Source organism: Musca domestica, unplaced genomic scaffold (genome assembly GCF_030504385.1).
Source record: "Musca domestica strain aabys unplaced genomic scaffold, Musca_domestica.polishedcontigs.V.1.1 39, whole genome shotgun sequence".
Classification (NCBI taxonomy): domain Eukaryota; kingdom Metazoa; phylum Arthropoda; class Insecta; order Diptera; family Muscidae; genus Musca; species Musca domestica.
The window spans coordinates 1,609,977-1,629,411 of record NW_026712326.1 but is presented as its reverse complement, the minus strand read 5'-3'; the positions used below and the strand labels follow the sequence as shown (position 1 = coordinate 1,629,411).

The window sequence follows — 19,435 nt, the reverse complement described above, 5'->3', positions numbered from 1 at the left end:
TATTTGAGATTTAGCGGTGGACAGGACAATGTGTATTATTGTTGTACGAAAATTACTGAATGTTTCTATATTTCGTATTGACTGAATCTATAGAGCTGGAATCTCGAAGTTGAAGCATCGCTCTTGGTATCTGTTGTTTGAGAGAAGGAGGTGATTTTGGAAATATGTACTATAGTTGTACTAAATGGTACTTAATTTGGCAACGGGGAGAATTACAGAGCTGAATTCCGGAAATTTGATATTAAGGCCACTGTTGGTATCTAAGGTTGAGATATATAGATTATTTGAAAATTCGAACTATATTTGTTCAAAAAGTACTGAATTTGGTATCGGGAGAACGCATAGGGTCCTCAAATTGGATATTGAGGTCTCTGTTGCTATTTGGGATTGAGATATGGATTTAGTTGTTATTAAATTAAATTTTACTTAATTTGGTATTGTGTGAAGGAATAGAGCTGAAATTCGATATAGATGTCACTATTGGAGTCTGGGTTTCAGATATGTGGAGGTGGGTTTGGAAATGCGTACAATAGTTGTTCAAAAAGTACTATATTGAACTAAATTTGGTAATGAGAGAATATAAAGAACTGAAATCATGAAATTTGAAATGGATGTACCTGTTGGTGTTGTGGTTGAGAGGGATTAAAACATAGAGGTAGTTTTGGAAAAGTGTACTTTCTCGCTGTTACCGTGATACTGGTAGCATAGCCCGAGGTCAAGGAAGTGGACGGAAGAAAACAGCAACATCAGCAGAAATTGTTCGAAAAGTAAAGAAGCGACTTGATCGAAACCCGCGTCGCAGTGGTTTGAGGCCTGAAGAGTTGCTTTGCTTGGCCGAAAATAGTGAACTGCTGAATTTTGGTTTTCTCCATTCTCCGATGAGAAAACATTCGTTGTCCAGCAATTTGTAAACAAACAAAATGATCGTGTTAACTTGCCAAAGAGATCAGTTGAAAATGTGCACCTTCGATTGGCCACCAGAACTCAAGCGTCGGCGACGGCCATGGTGATGGTGTGGGCCCTCATAACAGCCGATTGTCGCTCTCCGCTCGTATTAATCGATCGTGGCATCAGAATAAATGCCGAATATTATCGCGAAAATATTCTGAAGGGTGTATTAAAGCCTTGAGCTGGCAAACATTTTGGCCGCAGACCTTGGACATTCCAACAGGACTCCAGGACAGGCACCATCGCACTCAGCACGCGCCACCCAAGAATGGTTACAAAATGAGGTTCTTCGCTTCATTTTCAGCGCACAATGGCCACCAAAATCTCCGGATACTAATCCGTTGGACTATTGTGTGTGGGGTATTTTGGAAAGCAAAGTTGGCACTAAAATATACCAAAGTGTCGATCACCTCAAGCAAGCGCTTCGCCGGGAATGGGCCAAAATATCGCAGAGCAACACAGGGCAGCGTCTGAAGGTTTCATTGTTCGTTTGAAGGCCATAATTCCTGCCAAAGGTGACCAATTCGAACAAATCTAAACTTATTCTAAAATTTGATGCTATTTCCGAAATTTTTGGCTTTCATTCAATAACATTTAAAAAAGAATGTTATTACTTAGGGAGTTTGACTTTGTTGCAGTTTTTTTATCTCACCCTGTAATTTTTTTTCGATATGCGTACCAAATTTTAAGTTGGGTGAAGGGATAGATCTGAAATTTTGAAATATTTACTATTGAGGTCACAGTTGGTTTCTAGGTTTTGTATGTGGTGACGTTGTAATACTTTTGGACAGAAGAATTGGATGGGGGTACATTGTGCCATGAATTAACTAATATCCGATAAAATTCAAAATGCAAGATTTTTAAGTCTTTTATATATTGGTCCACGATATCGTATAGCCCCCATATAAAGGCAACCCCCGATATTCGGCATTTTCATGATTTTAGCCATGAAAAAAAAAATTATGCAGGTCCACCTCTTCGTATAGCCCTCTTATAAAGGTTTTCATTTCAGTGGTATTTTTCGATGTTTTTTTTTTTTTTTAATTGTTCAAGATCCTTCAAAATGGTGGAGGGTATTAAAAGTTCCGCATGGCCGGACTTAGCTGTTTTTTTACTTGCTAAGTACTAAAAATGCCTAACACGAATTGCTGGAACGAATCTAAAACTTTAAGGTGAACTTTTCGATGACAAAATAACCGGCATTTGCTAGTACCTGATAAATTTGTAAACTAAAATTTCGTACGGAAAGAGAACCGCAATATAAAATTCGCCTTATTTTTTCACCTGCCAAATAAGCCTTGAACTATACCTTCCAACTCATATTTGCACACAATGGGTTAAGCAAACATTTCCCCTTTCGAGGCATTCTTGAAACATTTCTTTCGAACAAAGCACACACAGTCGGACACAATGCCACCACCAACACCAACACACTCTCAACGCATACAACATTCATGCAATTAAAAATCTTGGCTTGGCTATGTTTTGTTTACCTTTCTACGCGCCTGACTTGGATGATGGCTTTCGGCGGACTGGTGTTGTTGATATTGGCCAAGAAAGCAGCAAAGGAAAGAAAGAAGAAAGAAAACAAAAACAACTACAACAAAACGAATCGTGGAAAATATTAAACAAAAGCATTTCTTGGATTTCGAAGATGGTTAAAATGCTGAACCCATTCACACAGCGAGTCATTTGTAAAGTGAATCGCGTGAAAGTTGTACACCACGACGACCGGTCGAAATAGTAAATTTTGCTTGCTGGGCTGCCTGTCTGCCTGCCTGCCTTTATTTGAGTCAAGAATAACAAGCAAGTGATCTCAGAAAAAGGAAAGAAGAAGTAATTTAATGCAATACCAGAAATTGAATTTTACATGGAGATAAAAAAACAACAACATCTAAAATTATTAAATATTCCAAAAGAGTTTATTTTAATAAAAAAAGTGTCTGAAAAAACTTTTTGAATATTTTATTCGAATAAATTAACCATTAAAAAAACCTAATCGGGTCATGACCCAATTTTTGTCCGCCAGTCATTGACCACCTCCAGAAGACAAAGTGAAATTACTTGAAACAGTGATAGAGCAAGAGAGAGTGAGAGAGATAGAGAGAGAGAAAAAACGTGGTCAACACTACATTAACATTAACATATTTTAACGATCGATTTGAAGTAAAAAAGTAAAAACTTTCGCTGTTTGTCACTCAGTGTCCATTCAAAGGCGAAGTGAAGAACTGTTAATTGATTTTTGGTGCAACAAAAGGTTATAACCCAACAGCCAACAAGAAAAGTGTTAACTAGTCTATATCTAAACAAAAAAAATAATAACTTTTACTTTCTTCGAAAACGATTTTCGGTAAAAATGTTCAAAATCGTTCTAATTGTTTTGACGTCATTATTGGCCAGCATCATCCCCGTGCGGGCACAACAACGTAAGTTATAAATGTTTATTTATTTATATATTTTGCTGCCACTTTTCTATTTACATTTTTTATTCAATGGAGAAAATTGAAAAGAGAATTTTGAAATGAACTATTCAAATTTGGAAGCCAACGAGAAGATCAACGAGATATGCACAATGGAATGTGGAATTTAATTTTACGATTATTATTTTGAAGGTATTCTTTTAAAAAAAAGACTTCAGACGATTTTTAAAAAAGAATCCTGGTGGTTGATTATAGGACCAAAAGAGGTATTTTTAGAAGAAAAGAAGTAAAAAAGCTGTAAGTTCCTGGCCGAACTTTGAATACCCTTCACCATTTGGAAAGAATTTGGCAATTTTCAAAACAAAAATCAGTTAAAATCTTAAAAATACCGAATGTAGCCGTTATGTTAGGGCTATACGACGACGTAATGGCTTATGATAAAAGCTACACGTCGTCGTATAGCCCTAACATAACGGCTACATTCGGTATTTTTAAGATTTTAACTGATTTTTGTTTTGAAAATATTAAAATTCGAAACTTGAAAAAAAATCGATGAATAATGATCAAAATACCGAATGTTGGGAGGTACTATATATGGGGGCTATAGTAAAACGTGGACCTGCACAGACAATTTTCTGTGATAGGCTGTAGTATCAATTGCGAATTTCAAATACGAAATTTAAAATTATTCCGGTGAATAATGTCTCTAAAATAAATACCGAATATATGGGGGTACCATTATATGGGTCATATTCTAAAACGTGAATCTGTATTGGCAAATCTCTTCCAGGGCGCAAAGTGCTCAGAAGGATCTCCTTGTCGGGATTTTCAGACTATTCCATTGAAAAATTTGGCTACAACTATAAAAATACCGAATATCGGGAGGTGGTACAATATCGTGTACTTATATAGACATTTCTTTTTCAGGGGGTAAAGTGGGCCTGTGTAGAATGTCAGGCAATTCCAATGAAAAATGAGGCTAAAATCATCAAAATACCGAATAGCGGGAGGTACCGTCAAATGGGTTCTATACGATATCGAGGACCGATCTTCGAACTTGACTTGTCTTCAGACAAAAGACAGATCGGTGCAAAGTTTTAGCTTCCCATCTTTATTCATTTCGTCTGTGTGATTACAACAGACGGACGGAAGGACAAGGCTAAATTGTCTTAGAATTTAACGCTGAACAAAGATGTATATACATGGGTCTTACATTATTATTTCGATGAGTTAAAAACGGAATGACGAACTTAATATATCTTCCATTCTAAGTTGATTTAGTGATGTCCGTAAGTCTGTCCGTCTGTGAATGGGGCATGTCGGTCCACGTTTTCGTATAGCCCCTATTTTAGCGACATTATAGACAGAAAAAATTAGTTATGCAGGTCCCCGTCTTCGGTTGAATATGAAAAAATCTATCCAATAATATTACAATAATCGAAAAATTGGATGAAGATCCGATCTCGATTAAATTTGGCAGAGGTATTTTCAAGCTGTATCTGATGTCGGGTATCAAATATAATTGTTGTGGAGTGCATACTACATATGTGAGGACTTGAAACCCCAAATCGGATGAAACATATGGGAGCTATAGCTATATCTGCACCGATTTTCACCAAAATTTTTCTGGACTGAATTTCGTCGGAAGTGCCAAAATTCAGTTCATTTATTTTTTTTAATTTTATTGAATGAAAGCAAAAATGTCGGAAATAGCTTCAAATTTTAAAATAAGTTTAGTTATTTTCGAATTAGTCACCTTTGGCACGAGTATGGTCTTCAAACGGCCAATCGTCACACACTGCCCGAGTGTTGCTCTGCAGTATCGACACTTCGGTATCCGGAGATTTTGGTGGCCATTGAAGCGAGTAACCTCATTTTGTAAACATTCTTGGGTGGCGCGTGCTGTGTGCGATGGTGCTGAGTCCTGTTGGAAAATCCAAGGTCTGAGGCAAATGTTTGCATGCCTTTAATACACCCTCCAGAATATTTTCGCGATAATATTCGGCATTTATTCTGATGTTCGATTAATACGAGCGGAGAGCGACCATCGGCTGTTATGGCGGCCCACACCATTACCATGGCCGGCGCTTGAGTTCTGGCCACCAGAACCGAAGGTGCATATTTAAACACTATCATTTTGTTTGTTTACAAACTGCTGGACAACGAATGTTTTCTCATCGGAGAAACCCAAATTCGGCAGTTCGCCACTTTCGGCCAAGCGAAGCAACTCTTTAGCTCTTTTGAGTCTATTTTCTTTCTGTCGCTGTGTTAGTTCTTGCACTTTTTGGAATTTCAATGGCTTTACCACGAGCTCATTTTTCAATATTTGTCGAATGGAATATTGCGACAAGTTCAGCTCACGAGCCATTTTTCGGCCACTGCGACGCGGGTTTCGATCAAGTCACTTCTTTACTTTTGGAACCATTTCTGCTGATGTTGCTGTTTTCTTTAGTCCACTTTCTTGACGTCGAGCTACGATACCAGTATCACGACAACGAGCGATGTTGCGAGACCCAAAAGATTTATTCACATTTAAATGCTGGAGTGCTCTAACGATGGAGCACTTGTGGTTTTCCAGCTAAATATAGAGAAATCAAACTATCACTCTTGAATTCCATCACGAATAAATTTTTTTCTGGAAAATTCTCACCAAATGAGCTGTCACTGGAATAATTTTAACAGCTCTCGGACGAGTTGCTTAGTCTGAAATTGGTTGCTGGTTTTTAATTTCACCCTGTATATATGGGAGCTATAGCTATATCTGAGCTGATTTTTAACAAGTCCTCACTTCTGCTCTGAATTCCGTCGGATGTGCCAAAATTCAACCCTTTTGGGCTGATATTAGCCACTTGTTGCACAGTAAACCTGAAATCGTATAAAGATATATATGTGAGCTATATCCAAATCTTAACCGATCTCGACAAAATTTTAGGCACTTATTTCTGAGTTGTATCTGATATTTGGCACCAAAGATCATTGTTGTGAAGTGCATATTACGCTTGTGAGCCCCAAATCGGATGAAACATATATATGAGAGCTATAACTATTTTAAAATTAAAACAAATGGAAAGAATTATATTACTTGGTAGATATGTTCTTAAGTTATTAAAGATCGCATTGATTCTAAGTTAATGATAAGAACCACATATAGAGTTGGAGAGCACCAGCTCGAGACATATACATTTTTTGTAGTTGTCACTAAATTAAACTTGGCGTAGTTCTGTGTTAAGGTCTATTATAATTTTTTTCTTCCTATTCCCGGCATAAAAATTATTCATTCCAATTCATGGAAATTTACACAAATTTAATTATAACCTTCAAAAAATAATTACAATATTTTTCACTTCATAAGAAATTGCAATTTACAAGAAGATTGCAAATCACGAATGCTTTCATAAAAAGCAAAAACAAAAATAAAACGCTGTAAAAAGGAAGAAGAAAAAAGTAACAAAGCAATTTAAAAAATAATTTCTCCGGGTCGTTCACTGCTACAAAACGCCTTTTTTACGTTTCACAGTAATAACAACAATAACAAAAATATTTTTGGCATAAAATAATTTTATGCATCGATTCAAAGCAGCTCGTTTATGTATTTACAGTATAATGTTGTAAAACAAAATACACACATTAAACAATAACAAAGAAAATATAAAATGCTAATAATAGGTTTCCTAAAAAAATATATTTGATGATGAGGGCGAGGGGGAATTATTATAAAATTATTGAAATCTTATCCGAAGATATATAAATTATTAATGAAAAATACAAAAAAAATATTTTTACAAGACAATTTAGGATGTGATTCAGACTTTCACATTTGTATAACTTCCCGTCTCGAAGTTGTAAGAACTTATTTTAAATTTGTTGGCGTGAATTCGTTTAACATTTGAATTTTTATTAGTGTTGGCTAGACTTTTTTGTAAACTTTTAATGAAACAGCTTATGTGTCATCTAAGTTCGACCAATCAGCCTTAATCGAAATTGACAATATTTTATTGTTCAGCTGAAAAACTTTTATTCAAGTCCACGAGTTCGTATATTTCTCGAAATCTCCCAATACTTCATAGTCGTTTTTTAAACCCTCCTTTTTTCACGGAACTATTCCAAAATAGATATTTGGAGTAATTGATATCACCCACAATTAAGGAAAATTATCTATGGAAGTCCAAGCCCTCATATAAGGATACCTTGCGATCGATATAGTCATGTTCGTCCGTAGAGCATACAATTCCGTCCAAGATTTACCAATGATCCCAACTTCCAACTCATTGTACCCTACAACACTACATTGGTCCTAGACCGATACCAATCCTATATTCGCCAGTCGGTTCATGTTAAATTTTTATACCCTCCACCATACATAGTATGGAGGGTATATTAAGTTCGTCATTCCGTTTGTAACTCATCGAAATAATCATTTTAGACCCAACAAAGTATATATATATTCTTGATCAGCTTAAAATTCTAAGACGATTTAGCCCTGTCCGTCCGTCTGTCCGTCTGTTGTAATCACGCTACAGTCTAAACGAATTAAGATAGGAAGCTAAAATTTGCACAGATCTCTCTTTTGTCTGCAGGCAGGTCAAGTTCGAAGATGGGCTATATCGGTCTACGATATCGTATAGCCCCCATATAACGGTACCCTCCGATATTCAGTATTTTGAAGATTTTAGCCACATTTTTCAATGGAATTGTCTGAAAATCCACACAAGTAGTTCCTTGTGGGTACTTTATACCTCGGCAGAGAATTATCTATATAGGTCCACGATATCGTATATCCCCCATATAACGGTACCCCCCGATATTCGGTATTTTGATGATTTTACCCACATTTTTCAACGGAAATTGTACACAAGGGGTTTTTTGTAAGCACTTTACCCCCCGACAGAGAATTTTTTATATGGGTTAATGATATCGTACAGCACCCATATTATGGTACCCCCGATATTCGGTATTTTGATGATTTTAGTCACATTTTCAAATCGTATTGTCTGAAAATCCACACAAGGAGTTCTTTGTGAGCACTTTACCCGCTGAAAGGGAATTGTTTATATAGGTCCGCAATATCGTACATCCCCCATATAACGGTACCCCCCGATATTCAATAGTTTGATGATTTTAGCAACTTTTTCCTATGGAATTATCTGAAAATCCACACAAGAAGGTCCTTGTGAGTACTTTACAGCCAGACATAGATTTGTCTTAATAGGTCCGCAATATCATATATACCCCCATATATCAGCACCTTCCTACATTAGATATTTTAAAGACTTAAAAAAAATTAATGGATTTTATTTTTTTGAAAATTTTCTAATTCGTTCCAAATGGTGGAGGGTATTCAAAGTTCGGCCCGGCCGAACTTACTGCTTTTTTACTTGTTATTATTTCTATTATGGTCTGCCTATAATTGTTGGAGAAGGTCCGCCACAAAAGGTCGAAATTTAAAAAAAATATGTTTTTTACTGCACTGATAATGAAAGGATAATCGAATGTTTCTCCAACTTTGCAAATTCTTATGTTCGCATCAGTGCTAGGCAGGAGTGAAAATGGACAATATCGGTCCACTCCATCAAATACCTCCCCCACAAAAGGGCTAAATTTTTGAATAATTATAAATCTTACAAAATATGATATAACAGCCCGATTATCTTCAAATTACACATCACAATATTTTTAAACCAAGGTCTGGTGTGAAGATGGGATACATCGGACCATTCCTTCTGGTACCTCTCCCGCAAAAGGATCAAATGAATTACTAAAATGATTATAAAATCCGAAATAAGCATCTGTCTCTCTTCGTATTTCACACATCCCATTATTTCTACCAACACAAGATCTGCTGTGAAGTTGGGATGCATCGGTCCACTCCTTCTGGTACCTCCCCCACAAAGGGTCAACATTTTGAATATCCATGAAGCTCTTAAAGCGCGAAACTAACATCCGATTCCATTCAGACTTGGCACATCTCAATATTTCCATCGACACAAGAATTGTAATAAAGGTGGTGGAGATCGGACTATTTCTTCTAGTACCTCACCCACAAAGAGTTCAAGATTTAAAAAACAACACGCTTAAGAAAGCGAAATAAGCATCCAAGTCTCTTCAAATTTCACACATGTAAGCATTATTGTTAAAACAATATCTGTGAAGATTATATATATCTACGAACCCTTTCTGGCAGCTCCCCCACAAAGAGTCAAAATTTTCATTCAATTTGCTTATGTCTCTCATAATTTGCGAAACAAGTCAGTGATTTTTCGCCATTTATGAGCGTTTTGGTTATTCAAAAATGATAACCCTTTGTGGTGGAAGAACCAGAAGAAGTGGGCCGATATATACGATGATGTGCGAAATTTTGAAGAAAATCTGATGCTTATTTCGCATTTTATGAGGAATATAAGTATTCAAAATGTATACCCGTTGTGAGCGAGGTACCAGAAAGAGTGCACCCATATATTCCATCTCCACATCTGACCTTGTGTTGATAGAAATATTACAATGTGCTGAGTTTGAAAATAATCGGATGTTCATTTCATGGTTATTAGAAAATGTTGAAACCCTAGTGTGGGAGGTACCAGAAGGAGTGGACCGATATATCTCATCTTCACATCAGATCTTGTGTTCAGAAAATGTGTGAAATTTGAAGAGAATCCGATCCTTATTTCACATTTTATAAGAGTTAAAATTTTGACCTCTTATTGTATGGTTTTACCCTCCTGATTCTATCATGGTTCCCAAGATTTTTTTTTTAAGAGTATCTAGACTGGAAAAGGCGTTTTGCTTAGTTTTAGTAACCTCTTTGTAAAGCATACTGCTCACTTCTTAAATTTGCTAAATCTTATATCCACCGTACCGACTGACATTTCTATAGTTTCTTATGTATATCCCCAGCACATACATATTCAACCCCCATATGATACCCTCCAGTTTAAGACAATAATGAATCTTCCGTTTGTTTTTGTTAAGTCGCGATATTGCCCTTATTAATAAATGTAAGATTATATTGTAAAATTAAATCAAACATGGACTCACCTTATGAACCCCAACGGAAGTTGTATCACTGAGATTACAACGTGTCATGGTGAATAGGAAATTCTGGTCCATTGGTAATTACAGAAACTTCGATGACAAGGCGTTCAGAGAAGACATGGTTCAATTATTTCAGTTCTCTTCGAAACAGTTACAGAAGTCAAATCGACCAGATAATTATTTGAAATTCCTGATAAGGATCCTCCCCGTTATGAGAAACTGATCCTTGCCGGTAAAATGTTTGCAACATTTTTCCGACCGCTCATAGCTCTAACCAGATTTCGATGCTTTTTGTCAAAGTTCTTCCAAGAAATATTTATTATAGCGGTAACTTTTCTTCTTAAATCAAAAAATTTAATTTTTTTCTTTAAAATATCTACATTCAATTCAAAATTTTTTTATAGACAATAAATCAATTTTTTATTAATAAAAAATGTTTTTCTATCAAATATTACAGCCTACTATCTGCAGCAATGTCCTCGTGATGAGCAAATTATCAACGAGTGTCTACGTGACAGTGGCAACAAATTGGTGCATTATCTGCGGCAAGGTATTCCCGAACTGGAGATGTATGAGGTGGGTATTGCGCATTCGATTCGATGGTGAAGAGAAACAGTTAACTTTTTTTTTGGTTCTTTCAGGTTGAACCAGTCGATATCGATGAAATTGGAATTTCATTGGGTTCGGGCCCAGATGGTTATCGGGCTCTGTTCCGTAATATTCAGGCATTTGGCGTTAGTAATTTGACAATAACAAATGTGAGGTAAGGATGAATTGCAAACAAAATTATTTATATTTGTGCAGAAAAAAGGATACGGATGTTAAATGTTCCGATTGTTGTATTTCACAAACTTTGTTCCTAAAGTTACAGATACTCTCTTGCACAAGAGAGAGTTGAGTTTGTCTCTTACTTTCTCACAATACAAATGTAGCAATTGTTTGTTTTTCCAATTAAACTCCTTTGTTCATTTACGAAGAAGCCAGCCGATGACTTAAGCCAGCCAAATATGCGCTTTATGTATTTCCAGCCTAAGGCAAAGCCATGGTTGGAGAAAATATAAGAGAGTTAGCAAACGAGAGAAGAAGAGGATGAATTTGTTTACAAAATAATACAGAACCAAGCAATACTAATACCCACTATCATTAATAAAGGTGACAATATATAAAACGCTTTTTTTGACTGGTTTAAGTCATCGGCTGGCTTCTTCGTAGAGGAAAAAAGGAGTTATAGGTTTACTTAGTTCAATTTTGGCCCAACACTCCTTTGTTCCTTCCCAAAGAAGCCAGCCGATGACTTAAGCCAGTATAAAAGCGTTGTATGTATTCTTAGTTGGAGTCGATTTAGGGTTGTAGGTTGTTGTCCGCCCGTCTGTATGTCTGGCTCAAGTGCGAATATTTATAATCAGCGTAAGTCCGTCTGCTTGTTAAAATCATGATACACCCCACATTATTTTACGTAGAGCTATACAATTTGGCACAACAATGTGTATTATGTCTAGGATGGTTGGTATTGAAAATCAGATATGTCGATTCACGTCTTGGTATAGCCGCCACATAACGGTACCTTCCGATATTCGGTATTTTCATGATTTTCGCCACATTTTTTGTAAAAATTGGTATTTGTAAGTCATATCAGGTTCTAGCTCCGGTGGCGAAACATTGTACGTATAGGTCCATGTTTTCGTATAGCCGCCATGTAGCTGTACCTCCCGATATTCGGAATTTTGATAATTTGTTCACATTTTTTCACTGATTTGTCCAAAAATTTGTATATGTAGGTCATAATGGGTTTTAGCTCCGGTGTCGGGACCAAGTTTTCTTATAGCCGCCAAATAACATACCTCCCAATATTCGGAATTTCGATGATTTTCGCCACATTTTTCCACGGATTTGTTTAAAAATGGTATTTGAAGGTCAGAATGGGTTCCAGTGGCGGAACACTATATGTATAGGTCAACGTTTTGGCATAGCGCCCATATAACGGTACCTCCCGATATTCGAAATGTTGATGATTTTTGCCACAGTTCTCCACTGATTTGTCTAAAAATTGGTATATGTAGGTCATAATGGTTTTAAGATCCGGTGGCGGAACATTGTATGTATAGATTTTCTTTTCGTATAGCCGCCATGTAATGGTATCTCCCCATGTTCGGTTTTTGATCATTTTTGCCACATTTCACCACGATTTGCCTAAAATTAGTATATGTAGGTCATAATGGGTTCTAGTTCCGGTGACGGAACATTGTTTAGGTATATCCCCCATATAACGGTACATCCCGATAGTTGTTAGTTTTTTTCCGGGATTCTGGTCGACCATATACTCTTTCTGGTAAATATTTTAAATAGGGAAGTTCTATTTCTCCCCGGCATTACATTCATATATCTTTCGTATGGAAACATTTACCACAACTTCAAAATCAACAAAAATGGCTCTTGCCTCCAAAAAGCCAATAAATTTTCCATTCTTCTAAACTCCTAACAAAACAAAATCCTCATATTTACATTCATATTATTATTTTTTTTTTTTTTTCTAACCAATGACCTCCATATATATGTACATATGCATCTATGTACATGTACTTTTAACATGGCACGTAACTCCATCCGCAAAATATATATAGTAATGCAAGTAAGCGGCGTCATTCATGTCACTAGACCGCCAAAATTAATGGACTATAAACGAGACTCGTTAAACTTGTTCCTCCAAATGGTGTAGACGATGTATCGATTCTTTTGTAACGACCTTGACGGCATTTGGTCACTTTGTTGCAAGTCGGACCAGACCAAGCGTCCAGTGGTGTGTTTGTGTGGCATGCAATGGTTAGCCAGAACAGAAATTTATAGGTGCCACAAAAGCATATACATATGTATTTACTCATGTGTGTTCGAGTTGTGCCTCAATTGAATTCTGTTACTTGTGGCGCCCAAACTGGTGTGGCAATGGCATGATGGGGAAATTATGCAAAATTTACTTGGATGAGTTTGAGATTATACTTGAAGGTAAAAAAAGAATAATTTAAACAAAACTTTTAAAATATATCCACAGAATTTCTTGTTAAATGGATTCTTTAATTGTTTCCAAGGCCAAATGGGCAGGGATTATTTAAAGAACCACAAGAGTAATGTAGCTCGCTGATATCAAACCGATAGCTCATAGATAGATTATAGATAATTTACCGATAGCTCATCGAAAAACATAGATAGCTCATTTATAATTCATCAATAGCTCGTCAATAGTTCATCAATATTAGGTTAATACAACGTAAGTAGATCATAGATAACTCGTCGTCCATATCATGTCAATAGCTCAACGAGTCGCTGTGTTCATTTTTTAAAAAATTATAGATTTAGAAAATCTACTATTTTAGTTTTGTTTTTCCTTAGAAACGAAATCACCGATACTATATCAGCTGGTTTTTTTAAAAAGAAAATTCCTCGAATATCATCAACCTCTGTTCTATGTTCCAAATTTAATACCATTTTTTAATTTTCGGTCACAAATGCGTGTTATGAGCATTTTATCATCATATCATTATATCAATATTTATATTTTCACTTCTGTTCTTACACAACCTACCGAAAACTGGCCCGTGTCTAATCCACACTTAACCTTATAGCACAATTCATAAGTTTACCTCTATTCCTACAAATTTAGTACCGTTAAGTACTTTTTTAAACGCCACACAGTTACAGTGATGAAATATATATTTCCAAACAAGCTCCTTATATCAACCCTGTTTTCCAACCTTAATTCTCATTCCAAATGTAAAACTTTTAACTCTATAATTTTAGATAATTTCAAATGGTACCAAATTGCGCATTTTAGTACTTTTGATCCATTTATTGTTCGAAAAACCGTGTAGTTCCTCTATCGTACACAGCAACAAAAACTTCCATTCCAAAGTTCAGATTCAGATTTTCAATGTATCAACCAAACCGTAGAAAAGGTGTTTCCATTGGCAAATTTCAGACTTCCAAGTCCATATTTTCCCACAAATATCAATTTGAGTACCATTTAGTACTTTTTAGTACGTTTTTGCAAAGCCACCTCCAAATCTCAAACCTAAACACTAACAGTAACCCAAATGTCAATTTTCTATCAGTACCATTTAGTACCTTTCGTACGCATGTTTAATTTGCAACTATTTATCTAAGCAGTGACCTCAATACCCATATTTCAAATTACCAGCTACTTCTGTTCACTCAAAACCAAATTGTACCGAATTTAGTACAATTCTTGCACTTAGTAAACATTTCCCAAGCCACCTTCCACAACCCCATTTCCGAAAATTGATTTCCAGCTCTATTAGCTCCCGCAATACCAAAGTTAATAATTTTTAATACTTTTCGTACTTTTAGTACGTATTTCCAAAACAACCTCCAAATATAAACTCTACTTGCGAAATTTTAACCTGCATCACATAAGCCAATAGAAATCGAATTTGCCAATTCCAGCCCTATCAGTTCGCTCAAATACAAATTGTACCAAAATTTGTACCATGTAGTACACATGAGTTCAAATGACCAAAACTACCTTCATGCGTCAATCTTACCTAATTCAAATTGTACCAAATTTAATACTACTACTCTCCGCCGCAGCTCTACTGCCTCATCACATTCAAAGGGTACCATATTTAATACCTTTAAATACTTTTTCGGCTAGAGGGGGTATGAATCATTTAATACGGCCAAAACTTGCCTCATCGAAATAACGGTTTTGGACACTAGGTCTCTTTGGACCAAATCGGTTTCAGGATATTTGGAGTCGATCTAGCGATGTCCGTCCGTCTGTTTTAGGCTGGCTGGTGTGCACGATAAATCTCTAAGGGTGTATCCGATTTGGTTGAAACTTGGTACATCGTAATATTATTGTCACACTCCGATCGAGTTCGAATACGGGCAATATTGGCCCACTCCATCTTGCACCTCCCCCCACAAAATGTCAACATTTTCAAAGAAAATAATAAACGGCACAGAAAGAGAAAAAATAATCCGATTTTACTCTAAATTTGCAAATCCTAATATTAATCAGGTGCGAAAATGGACAATATCGGTCCACTCCATCAAGTACCTCCCTTACATGGGGTCAACATTTTGAATAATTACAACTCTTATAAAATGTGATGTGAGGGTCCGATTGTCTTCAAATTACACATCACAATATTTTTATTAACCCAAGGTCTGGTGTGAATATGGAATAAAGCGGTCCACTCCTTCTGGTACCTCCCCCAAAAAGCTCCAAAATTTGGAATACCCACGAAGCTCATAAAATACGAAATTAACATCCGATTCCATTCAAGACTTTGTATATCCCAATATTTTCCAACACAAGATCTGTTATAAAGATGGTAGAGAGCGGGCCATTCCTTCTGGTACCTCCCCCAAAAAGATTCTACGTTTTGAATAACCAAGACGATCAGAAAATTCGAAATAAGTACCTGGGTTTCTTCAAATTACACAAATTAATAAAAATATTTACCCAATGTCTGGTGTGAAAATGGGGTATATCGGTCTACTCCTTCTGGTACCCCTCCCCACAAAGGGTCAAAAATTTTGAATATTCATGAAGCTCATAAAATACGTAATTAATATCGGATTTTCATTCAGACTAGACACATCTCAATATTTCTATCAACACAAGATCTGTTATAAAGATGGTAGAGACAGACCATTCCTTCTGCTGCCTCCCCCACAAAAGGGTCAAAGTTTTGAATAACAAAAGCGATTATAAAATCCGAAAAAAGCATCCGATTTTCTTCATATTACACACATCCCATTATTTCTACTAAAGCAAAATCTGCGGTGAAGATGGAATATCGGTCCACTCTTTTTGGTACCTCCCTCCCTCCCCCCCCCCCCCCTCACAAAGGGTCAAAATTGAGAATAACTCTATAGCTCATAAAAAGGCGAAATAAACATCCGATTATTTTCAAACTTGGCACATCCCAATATTTCTATAAACACAAGACCTGGTGTAAAGATCGAATATTTCGGCCTACTCCTGTTGGTACCTCCTCCACTAAGGGTCGAAATTGTGAATAACCACCATTCTCCGATTCTCTTCAAATTTCACAAATTCCAATATTTTCAACATTTATATCTCTTACAATTTGCGAAACAGCTATTCTTTTAAAATCGTGTAACCTGAAATCTGATGTGAATAAAGAATTCATCTGCTCAGTCCTTCTGGTACCTCTCCCGGCAAAACCGACAGATACTTTTAAACTTTTTTTTTCAAAAAATCAACATTGCTGGCCCTTAAAAATTATTTTTAAAAATCTAAAACATTATTTTACAAAGACCTATACTGTCGTAGTCTTTGATTTTTTTCCATAATCCCTGTATCTATGGAAAATCCATCTTATTTTTCCTTAAAAAAATATATTTTGAAAAAATCCAAAAAATCTTCAAAACTGGTTTTGATAAATGTACTTACAATCTGAAAAATGTTTCTCTTAAAAATTGTTAATTTATCCTAAACATTTTTCAACCATTTCCAATGTGTCTATTTGCAACACCCTTTTTCGCCATCACTTCGAATTCAAAATCATGGCTTATGTTTAAGTTACAACATTACTGTCGCATTCTCAATGTGATATACCGGAAAGTTGACTCTGAGACTAACTCAAAAACCCCCCTTCTCCTTCTTAACAAACATTGCGCAACTTCTTTAGATCAAATCCAAAAAAGCCACACACTCGTTTGTGCGAATTACAATTCGCAATCGATTCATTCAAACAAACATTCGAAAACATGTTTTCACCAAAATTGATTTATGGCCAATCATTTTTTTATCATCTCTCTCTCTCTCTCTCTCTCCCCGCAGATCCGATTTGGAGTCATTGCAATTTCAATTGACCTGTGAGATACCTCGCATCAAGGTTAGAGCCCAATATCGTTCAAGCGGTGTTTTGATTTTGGTCAAAGCATCTGGTGCCGGTGAATATTGGGGCGAATATGGTAAGTAAACGGCTAGAAGCAATGGCTGCGGAATTGAAAAACTAGTTTGTGTGTTGCGTGTTCTAAGCTAAGCGTGTTCCATGCAAAACAAACAATCTCTCACCAAAGTCGAACCATCATAATCATAATTGTTCTCCGCCATTACAGAGGGTGTCAAATCGAAAATGTATTTCAAGGCCACACCACATGAGGGACCAGATGGCCGCACATATTTGACCACGGAGCAGGTGAAAATGGATTTCAATGTCAAGGACATTCAGATGGGTGTTGACAATATTGCCAATGGCAATTCGGTTATACGTAAGTAGAACTTTTCTAAAATATTCATTCGAAATTTTTGGGGAAATTAAAAATTCTTATACCCTCCCACAGAGGCCGCCTTGAATCTCTTCATCAACTCCAATGCCCAGGAATTGTTGAAGGAAATGAAACCAGCCTTGCGCACAAAACTCACATTGGTCATGCGTAACTTTATGGATCGTCTGTTTGCCCGCATACCGCTCGATGAATGGATTAATTTGAATTAAATGATCGTGATGACCATCAACATCATTTAAGATCGTGAATTGACATATCCGCATCATAGCTTTAAGTTAGCCGTAATTTATTTTCTTCCTAAAATACTAAGTATGCGAAATTGTTTTCGCCTAAATTCACATCAATTCTCTTTAGGATAAGATATTTCCCCCTCCCGAGTTCGAAGAAAACAATTTATTTGTTAAATTGCTAATGAAAATGAAATAATATTTATTTTACCATGTAATGCTAATTGTTTATTCGATAAGTTATTAATAAATAAATAAAAAAAATTAAAAATATTTCTCTACAGAGTTTTTCATTTTATTTGAGGATTTTTTTTCTCCATATTAAAATTTATGGTATAATAAGTACGATTGGAGATATCGGGCGGGGCCGACTTTATAACACCCTACACTCCTATACATATATTGTTTTTATGAGATTTACTAATTATTGTTATGATTTTAAGTCCAAAGGAACTAATATATGAAAGGAATATCCTCCCCTGAATCGATTTCTATTAAATTTGACGAGTCATTTATGCCTTTTCAATTCGGGCTTGTATTACCCATTTGGTGCACAAATCACAAATAACTTGAAATCGGATAAAGATATATATGGGAGCTATATCCAAATCTGAACCGATCTCGAAAAAAATTGGCAAAGTGTTTCTGAACTATTTTCTATTTCCCCGGATATCGTTGTTACGGAGTGTATATTACGGCTGTGGAGAACAAATACAACAATTCGGATGAAAAATATATTTGGGAGATATAGATATATCTGAACCGATTTTCACCAAATTTATATAAATGTTTAATATCAGCCCAAATAGAAGGGATTTCGATACATATGACCTAATTCAGTCAAGAAACGAGTGTAAAAAATTTGGTGAAAATCGCTTAAGATGTAGCTATATCTCCCACATATATGCTTCATCCGATTTGGTGTTTACATCCGTAATATGCACTTCATAAAAATGATATTTTGTACTAGATATCAAATGCAGTTCAGAAACACCTCTGCCACACTTAATCGAGATCGGTTCAGATTCGGATATAGCTCCCATATATATCTTCGTTCGATTCCGAATATATTGTTCGCCAAATGTGTAATATTAGCCCATATGGGATGAATTTCGGCAGAGACTACCAAATTAATCCTAGAATCAACTGTGTTAAATTTCGGTTCATATATAGCTATAGCTCCCATATACTTGTTTTATCCGAATTTATATCTAAGTCACCCAGGTTAGGTTAGGTTAGGTTAAAGCACGCGCAGTTACCGTTTGGTAACCGCTCCACTCGGAGACCTACAGGTCCAGGAATAGTAAAATGAAAAAAGGAAGTAATGGTTGATGGAAGAGAGTGAAGATAGAAGATAGAGTTATAGAGTGGTATCTACGGCTAAGGAATTTGGCCTGTTGTCTTTAATCACTGGCTAATTGATGAATTACTGTAGGATCGGTATTAGAAAAAGAAGACAGATCATGTGACACTAATTCCCCCAACAACCTGTGTCTCACATTAATAAGTGCTGGGCAGTGGCAGAGCGAGTGT

At 36.1% G+C, this 19,435-nt stretch overlaps 1 protein-coding gene across 1 annotated transcript; it reads left to right on the top strand.

Moving 5' to 3' along the window:
* Nucleotides 1–2,713: 2,713 nt before the first annotated feature.
* On the top strand, nucleotides 2,714–18,173 carry LOC101893183 (circadian clock-controlled protein daywake). The gene is made up of 6 exons (XM_005178438.4): nucleotides 2,714–3,374; nucleotides 10,855–10,973; nucleotides 11,039–11,160; nucleotides 17,224–17,357; nucleotides 17,505–17,657; nucleotides 17,730–18,173. The coding sequence occupies exons 1-6, from the start codon at nucleotides 3,305–3,307 to the stop codon at nucleotides 17,882–17,884; spliced, it is 753 nt and encodes a 250-aa protein (XP_005178495.1). The 5' UTR covers nucleotides 2,714–3,304; the 3' UTR covers nucleotides 17,885–18,173.
* Nucleotides 18,174–19,435: the final 1,262 nt, after the last annotated feature.